Source organism: Micropterus dolomieu, linkage group LG17 (genome assembly GCF_021292245.1).
Source record: "Micropterus dolomieu isolate WLL.071019.BEF.003 ecotype Adirondacks linkage group LG17, ASM2129224v1, whole genome shotgun sequence".
NCBI lineage: Eukaryota > Metazoa > Chordata > Actinopteri > Centrarchiformes > Centrarchidae > Micropterus > Micropterus dolomieu.
In genome coordinates, this window is record NC_060166.1 from 29767650 (window position 1) to 29776109 (window position 8460).

Below are 8460 nucleotides of genomic sequence, written 5' to 3' on the forward strand. Positions count from 1 at the left end.
TAATGTGTTAGCATGCTAACATTTGCTAATTAGCACAAAAGACAAAGTATGGCTGAGGTGGATGGGACTGTCATTTACAGCCCCCTCCAAAATACTGCCATATAAGCAGCTTATAACGACCCAAATGTCATTCAAATCAAACACAAGACTTTCACCCAGGAGAACGCTGATTGTGTCCCATGTGAAACCAAAAGTCAAAGTTGTCTTATTCTAACTTACCTACCTAAGTCATGTCATGTGACTTACTGTAACTGACTAACGTAATTTGCTTATTTTAACCCAATCCATTATCTTTTCATGGCTAAACTGTGACTGTTTCACATTAAGCAGGTGTTGGACGTGTTTATTGTTACCATGACAACAAAGTCATTAGGATTTATAGTCTGAGCACCATGAATATCTACCATGTTTCATGGAATAGAACAAATAGTTGTTGCGATAATTTACTAAAAACAAAAATGTATTTTTCAGAGCCATTTCTAGCCTACATGGGATTAAATATTACACACATTACACTGTTTTAAATTCTCTAAACACTTAATAACCATTACAGATCAAGCGAAACCTCCCTTTATTATCAGGGAAACAAACAAATTTAATTCAATTTAATTTATGTTGTGCCAAATCATAACAGAAGTTATCTCAGGGCACTTCATATAGAGCATGTCTAGACCATACTCTTTGTTATAGTATTTACAAAGACCCAGCAATCCCCACCATGAGCAAGCACTTGGCAAGAGTTGCAAGGAAAACCTGCCTATTAACTGGCAGAAACCTCAAGTAGAATCGTTCTCAATGGTTGGGTTGAGAGAGAGAGAGAGAGAGAGAGCAGGGCAAAAGAGAACAAACAAGTTCCACATAGAGATTTAAAGTAATAGTAATGGTAAAGGTAGTGATAATAATATTAATGTTAATAATAATAATAATTTTACTAATAATAATAGGTGGCTTGCAATCATAGATCCTGACTCTACAGCTTCAGAAGAAGAGAAGAGAGAGATGAGAAAGCACACAACTACGGAAGACCAAAGATGTGGAGTTAGCAACCTGCATTAATGGGATAAGAATGCATACAGATGAAGAGTCTTTAGGGCAGAGAGGCAGTCTAGGCCTATAGCAGCATAACTAAGGGATGGTTCAGGGCCTGTAAGCTATATCAAAGAGGAAAGTCTTAAGCCTCCTCTTAAATGTGGAGATGGTGTCTGCCTCCCGAACTCAAAGTGGGAACTGATTTCACAGGAGAGGAGGCTGATAGCTGAAGGCTCTGGTTCCCATCCAACTGTTGTAAACATTGTTCATTTTTGAAATGCAATAATGAATGCAGCCTCATGCTCTCAAAGCTGTACAACCAGTCCACAATAATATCACACAATAGGTTACAGTTGCTTTATCTGATTTTACCTGTATAATGTGGTCAGGTTACAGCAGGGCGCACTTCTCTGTAAGAGGGAAAATTGATTCTCCCCAACGCTGTATGATCCATTGGAGGAGGAGACCCTCACTCCACCTCCATCTTTTTCATTATAGCTGGTGGTTATACTCACCCCCAAAGAGGTCCATCAACAGAGCAGAAAGATTACATTACAGTGGCCAGTAAGAAGAGTGACTCCTTTGATTATCTGTAGAGCCCTCCCTTGAAATTGTTTTTCATTAATGGCATGCCGGAGAAAGATCAATGGGTTTTTCTATATAGATTGGTCCCATTCCCTCATCCTTGGGTTCACTGTGAATTTTTCTCTTCCTCCAGATGGTCAGTATGGTGTTGCATATCATTAAACATTTAAAGAAGGCCCCATTCAGCTAAATATTTTTTCTTGGAATACAATTTACAGTAAATTAACTTATCAGTTACAAGTTACTAGAGTTAATGAAAAATACCATCTGCTTTTCCTGTTTTTTGTAGTTTCTTGTTGAAAACATCGCTCCAAGCAAAATATTCCTGTTGAGCTCAGTGAGAAATAAGCACACATAAAGCACAAGACGAATCGCTTTGAATCAGTGTGAAGTACAGCAGCAGGAGTAATGTTTGGCTTGTCTGCTTGCTCAGGGGTTTGACATCAAGTCAGCTGTTGATCCAAAATGTGTGGCACACTTGGCTGGGGAACTGTAAGCAAAATCAAGACTTCAGTTAAAACTGACATTTAACATTTTTTATCCATGATTCCTCTCTGAATGTTTTGTTCTTTGAAACAAACTGGTGACTTTAAGACATTCACTTATTCGGTGAGGTGCTCCTTGATCATTTAGGAATTTATATGGTTAAAGAAATAGTGTGACATTTTTGTGAAATTATCCTGTTTCACTTTCTTGCAGAGAGTTAAATGAGGGGATTGATATCATATCTGTAAAATGTCTGAGAAATATATGTTAGCAGTTACCCGTTAGCATAAAGGAGGGATCAGCTAGCTCACCTCTTTTACACCCTTCAGTTTTTGCACAATCTAAAGAAACAAGATTTACGGGTGTCGGTTAGCTCACCTAGAAGAGCACAGTCACCATACACAAAGGTTATTAGTCCAAATGTGCTTTTTTCCCCAAAACTATTCTTTTAAGGTTGCATATGATCTGTACTATTAGTACCATATCAAGCTTTATCTGTTAGAAAATAATTAGTGCTGGGCAACGATTAAAAATTTTAATCGCGATTAATCACATTGTTATGTGCAAAATTGAATAATGGATTCTAAAGTAGTGTATTGCGTACTTTTAATTTACATGTACTGCTATATACACAAAAGTGTAATAACATGTGTTTTGCAAACACTTTAAACAAATAAGTTGCTTTTTACCAGCAGTATTCCCTTTACACAGTAGCAATTAAATATTTCTTGTATATTTCAATTTAAACATTAATGTAATCAAATCAAATATAAAAGCAAAGCTATTTACCACTGCCAGGGCATTAGGCTACCTTTTATCTAGCTTGTTAAAACAAGTTTGAGTCCAGAGCCATGATCACAACATCGTAACAGGCACTTTCTGAGCAACAGGTTAACATATATAAATCATATATAAATAAGTTTTCTTGTTTTTTTTCTGAACTAACATTTTTCTTTTATCAGGGAGCAGCATAAACAGTCTATGTTCAGTAGCAAGTGTCCCTGTCAAAGTGAGGTCAAGTGTCGCAGTGGTGCTCGCCTCACGCACACGCCCACCCACTGCCAAAGTTGAATTGTCTTGAGCTTTTTGTATGTGACGCGCAGCACAAATCATTGGAATAGAGACTGATCCTTGCAGTTTTCAGAATCTATTACTGTTTACTAAATAGGACATCAACAGGAGGGAATTCTCATTGGCTGACAGTACATTTATTTGTTTAGCTGATGACTTACAATTGCAATACATGTCAGAGGTCGCACGCCTCTGGAGCAACGAGGGGTTAAGTGTCTTGCTCAGGGACACAATGGCGGATGGGTCACAGTGGGAATTGAACCCAGGTCTCTCACACCAAAGGCATGTGTCTTATCCATTGCACCATCACCAGAGCATCTAGATGAAGGCCTATCAGGTAAAGTTATGTAACCTATCATTTGAACTTAAGTTAAATAGGCTACAGCTGTGTAGCACACAGAAGCTGTTACCATGGTTACTCTCCATAGAGCACCTGCCGTTTACTCGTGGAACGCTGTATCTGATCACCGGAGCAAAGAGCAACCCCGTAGGGCCAAGCGGTTATGTTGTGATTTTAAGAACGATCGACATCCTCCACAATACCATCATGCAGTGTGTAGCTATCCACTTTGCTATGGGATTTGATCGCTTGTCTTGCTATTGTTTATCTACTTCTCCCACACGCTGCATCCAACGTAGTCTGTTGAAGCCTCCTTCCGCTGCTTGTTTTGGTGGGTGATTTGCAGGCTGATCAACATCCCGCCCCTCCTGTGACCCATGGTTTGACTGTATGTGTGTTCAGATCCAGTGAGCAACGGACTTTCAAAACAATAGGCCTAAGAAGAAAAAAACATGCCATAAAATAATTGTTGGTGTTCATTAATTAATGTGTTAACGCGATAATAACGTGTTAATGTGCCCAGCCCTAAAAATAATATTTGGTTTTAAGAAGAGGTGGTAGAAACTGCGCCAGTGTAAGAAACTCACTTTGATACTTTCAAATATTTCCACAGCTGTTTAAAACATGCTGAATGATGGGGAAAGTAATAACGCTGTATCTTTTTATGCTCAAACAAAGACAGGAATCCTTCATAATAAATATAAAATTACTGTTAGCCTACTGAAAATTCAGTTTGGCTTGGTATTAATTACCTTTTTATCCTGCAGTTGTTTAGAGAGACTCACACTTTGTCTTTCCTCAGAAATATGGCCATAAGGAGGACATCCTTTGTGTGGCGCAGTGTCCCCCATCTCTCCTAGCCACCAGCAGCAATGATGGAGAGATTATAGTGTGGAATGTGGTTTCTGGACGTATACAGTGTCGGTTTTTCAGCCCTCTTCCAGCTAATCACCAAAATGCTGAAGGTGATTTTCTAGCTTCAAAGCGAATAATGAATGTTTGTAATAAAACTCTCATCCGATCAGAACATTGCATTTGTTTGACATTTTTTTCTGTTACACAGGACTTGATACAAGCGTTCCAAGCATCACTTTCCTAAAGAATTCCAAGTTACAGCAGTTTTCCTCGGCTACAGCTCTCCTGTCATCTGGGGCCATGGGTCAGTGTTATGGACAGCAATAATTACAGCCCATAATTGCACTTTACAATCTTCCACAATGTCTGTCAATGTACTGTTAATTATGTATTTTCTCTGTTAAAGGTTATATAAATCTCTGGAACGTGCTCAGTGGAGGAAATTTTGTGGGCAGCTTCAAAGCTGTAAGATCTATAACTCAACAACTATTCTTGGTTTCACTTTTAGAAATCATGGCATAGGACTCCAGTTTTACTTTTCTTTCTCTTACCTTCAAAATTGCTGATCTTACTGCTGACAGTAAGGTAATTTGTGGAGCACTGTTTCTTTGCTTAGTTCTAATTTTTGAACTACTAGTAGGTACCTTCCTTGCAGCTACATAATGCAAAGCAGTGAACATGGGGGCATGAAATTGAAATAAAACATGTGCCTATGAAATCCTCCTGTAGATAGCAGAAACTTTTTAGGCTTTTAAATATAAAGATGTTATTATATTAAATATTTCTTCACACAAAACCCTAAAAACAACATCTTTGCTTTGCTATCATACCCCATTTGTGCTTTGTTACCTAGCAACAATGGCTGTTACCAGTTTTAGGTTTTTCATGTACTTTCATTTCTTTCTGATTGGTTTCTACAATTTGTTGCCTGGCACATTTTGTATTATATTATATATCAAATTATTTGACGGGAACTATTATCTGGGGCAATGTATTAAGTCTGTGTTGTGGGAAGGTAACATTTACTCTCTACAGGGAGAAGTGTTTGATGTTAGTGTTTCATTCAGTCTCTTTAATTCTGTTAGTTTGGGTGGAAGAGAGTCGTTGCATGAAAAATTTACATGAATAGTTGGTGACAAATCAGTGCTAAGATCAAAAAGTAACACTTTTCATAAGAATAAAAACATTTTTATTTCCATTTTGCAGTCTAGATTCCAACAAAAGATTACAAAACTGGCTAAAACAGACAAGGACACGTTGCTGTACGCTGCTGACCGAATCGGTTACATCTACATTTACAACATGGAGAAGTTTTCCCCTGAGCAAAACTCACCTAGAGGTTAGCTGCATTTTTTTCTTCCCAATCACTTTGATTAGACATACAGTGCAAATATGAATATGCGAAATCATTTTTTTTTTACGAGAGTGTTCCTGTTTGTTTTTTTGTTTTTTTCACATTAATTCAGGTGAAAACTTCTGGCGTGCCCACACCAGCAGAGTTACTGGGTATGTAAAATACACAACGCGCTTTAGCATGGTCAGTCACAAATTCATCTGGTCTTAAGTTTAAAATGATCAGTTGACTGCAGTCAAAAAGCAGTTTTTTATAACTTGCTTTTAGCTAGTTGTATACTTAAAAGTCCCTGTGGGTACAGTACATCCTTAGTGGAACCAATCATTCTCAGTCTGGGGTGTCGTGGCAGCAGGAACAGCATAACTTCCTTCTGCTGCAACAGACAATCAAAATGTAGAGTAGGCTGTGTGTGGGAAGGTCTTAAACAGACGATCAGTATAGGTGAGATGCTGCCCAGGGTGCATCTGCCATCAGACGTACCAACAGGGTGGATAATTTAAAGTGTTCTGCCAGAAATGCCTTCTCCCATTTCATCTCATGTCTCTTTATTCTGGTCCAGCCTGCAGATTGTTGACGTTGATCAAGTGGTGCTTACCTCATCCACCGACTACACTGTGCGCCTTTGGAGTACACATGGAGAATTCATAGGTGGGTGTCATTTTTCATCTGTCAATCCCCTCTTTCTAGACATTATTAATGTCCATGCAAATAACATTAATCTTGAGCTTGGTGCAGTGCTTAAGATGGAAATGCTGTTATTTATGGCTGTGTTCATTTCAGTCTGAGACAGTACACAAGGCTGGATTTACCCTATAGGGGGCCAAGGGGGTAAAAATCAAAAGCTTTCAGGCCCCTGTGGTCCCCTTCCACTCACTCCCTGTCCACTGTGTATGTGCCCTGTCACTTTCAAGTACACATCAAGTACAGTGCATCCAGCAAACTACATGTCAGTTTAATTATATTTTGCCTAGAGAGCCAGTAAACAACAAGTGCTCCTCCTACTCAACAATACTGCGTGGCCTCAGGTTTACACTGTGTCAGTTACATTTCTCAATATTACCTAAATAAATAAATATCTTAAAACTAGATTTAGAGTCAGGCCACTTAATTGATTAGTGATGCAGGACAGGTCATAACATTTATGTGAATATTGTGATTCTCAGTGCAATGATCTTCAGTTTTTCCCACTGAGAGAAAGTAGAATGTAAAATTCTCTGATATATTTGCATACCTATTTGAAAAATTGTTGTACGTGAGGAAATGTCATTAAAATTGCCAAAACAAGTATATTAAAGCAATAACTTTTTTAACAGATTAAATACTTAGGAATTAAAGATTCTGTTTTCTGTGTGTCTGTAGGAGGTGTGCTGCACAGTAGGGCACTGCTGCGGGGAAATGATTTCAAATAGATTCAGACATTGTGACATTTTAAGAAGTCACAATGTGACTGTGTCACATTGCTTCAAACCCAAGCCGTACACTTTGGAAAAACATTAAATTGGAGAATTTCTGTCTTTATCCGCAGGGACCTTTGGTCAGTCTGAGAGCTGGAGCGTCCACATCTCCTCTTCCTGGAAGCATCCTGCTGTCCCCTATGAAATTCTGATTGATCCTCTGAGTATGCCAGATCATGAAATTCTGAATGTAAAAACATGTATTTCTGATGCCATCAAACCTGACAAGACTGAGGCTCGTAGAGGGGAACTAAAGGTGAGCTGCATTACTTCACAAATGATTATCTGAACTGTGCAGAGCATGTTTCTCTCTCTGTGTCTCTTCCCCCTCCAAACGTTGAACTGAACTGAACTTTGTGTGCACAGCAAGCTGAGACTTCCTCCACCATCCATCAGTGACACAGACAGTGAGGAAGATTAAAAGCATGTTTTATCCAGAGGAACACAAGAGTGGGTGAGTTGTAACCATTACAACAGAAAATAATACTGTACATGTGCAATGCAAGTCTTACACCAGACTCAGCTAAAAAAGTGACAGATTTATATTTAGAGTGAGTGTGTCTTTATTTGCATTTCAGACGCTGTCATGAAATTGTCAGGCATACTAACAAGCCCTCGAACCACTGTGCTCTGAAAGGCCTTGATACTGTGGAGCCACCAAACACTATTGAATGATCTGACCCCTCCCTCGCTGGTATTGATCCTTTCAGAAGCAGCACCGAGGAACTAGAGTGAACTGTATAAGATGAAACAGTATTGATGGGGACTGGGTCATCGCAGCATGCAATACCATAAAGCCAACATAGAAAAATAAAATAGAATGAAATAATAGTGAGAATTCTGGCTGTATGTAGTCACACCCAACTGACATTTTCAACAACAGACCATATGAAGTAAAACAATGGATGAATGAAAGTGTTAAACAGAAAATGTGGCAAATAACTGAACTGATTTTAAGACTGCCCAAGTGATCCCTGGAAGGTTTCTACAAGTTCTGCAGGATCTACAGGTGCTCACGTTAAAGAAGGAGCTGAGTAATCAGCTTTCCAGTGCTGTTCCATAAAATTGCTATTTGCATTTTGAAACACACAACTGTTCATGTTTTAGTATTGTTATAAAATGAAATAAAAAGGGTGAAGATCAAAAAGGGTTGGGAACTTGTTACCATAAGACTAAATCAGCTATGATAGCTTTGACATTTACGGCTTCAGGCTGTGAGCAGCATATTTTCCTTATATACCAATTTAGTTTTCTACAAAAACACACCAATGTATTTAGCAATAGGA

The 8460-nt window shown here is 38.6% G+C and overlaps 1 protein-coding gene across 4 annotated transcripts in view; it reads left to right on the forward strand.

Moving 5' to 3' along the window:
* The window catches only part of wdr95 (WD40 repeat domain 95), a 21880-nt gene extending 13420 nt beyond the window's left edge, over window positions 1-8460 (forward strand). For 2 of the 4 annotated variants that reach the window (XM_046073454.1, XM_046073455.1), the window contains exons 22-30: window positions 4314-4476; window positions 4575-4670; window positions 4773-4831; window positions 5573-5705; window positions 5833-5872; window positions 6280-6368; window positions 7246-7430; window positions 7541-7628; window positions 7753-8460. In XM_046073454.1, the coding sequence (XP_045929410.1) occupies window positions 4314-4476; window positions 4575-4670; window positions 4773-4831; window positions 5573-5705; window positions 5833-5872; window positions 6280-6368; window positions 7246-7430; window positions 7541-7573 (798 nt within the window). In that variant the 3' untranslated portion in view covers window positions 7574-7628; window positions 7753-8460. The remainder of the gene's footprint in view (window positions 1-4313; window positions 4477-4574; window positions 4671-4772; window positions 4832-5572; window positions 5706-5832; window positions 5873-6279; window positions 6369-7245; window positions 7431-7540; window positions 7629-7752) is intronic. The other 2 variants (XM_046073453.1, XM_046073457.1) reach the window with 2 other exon arrangements.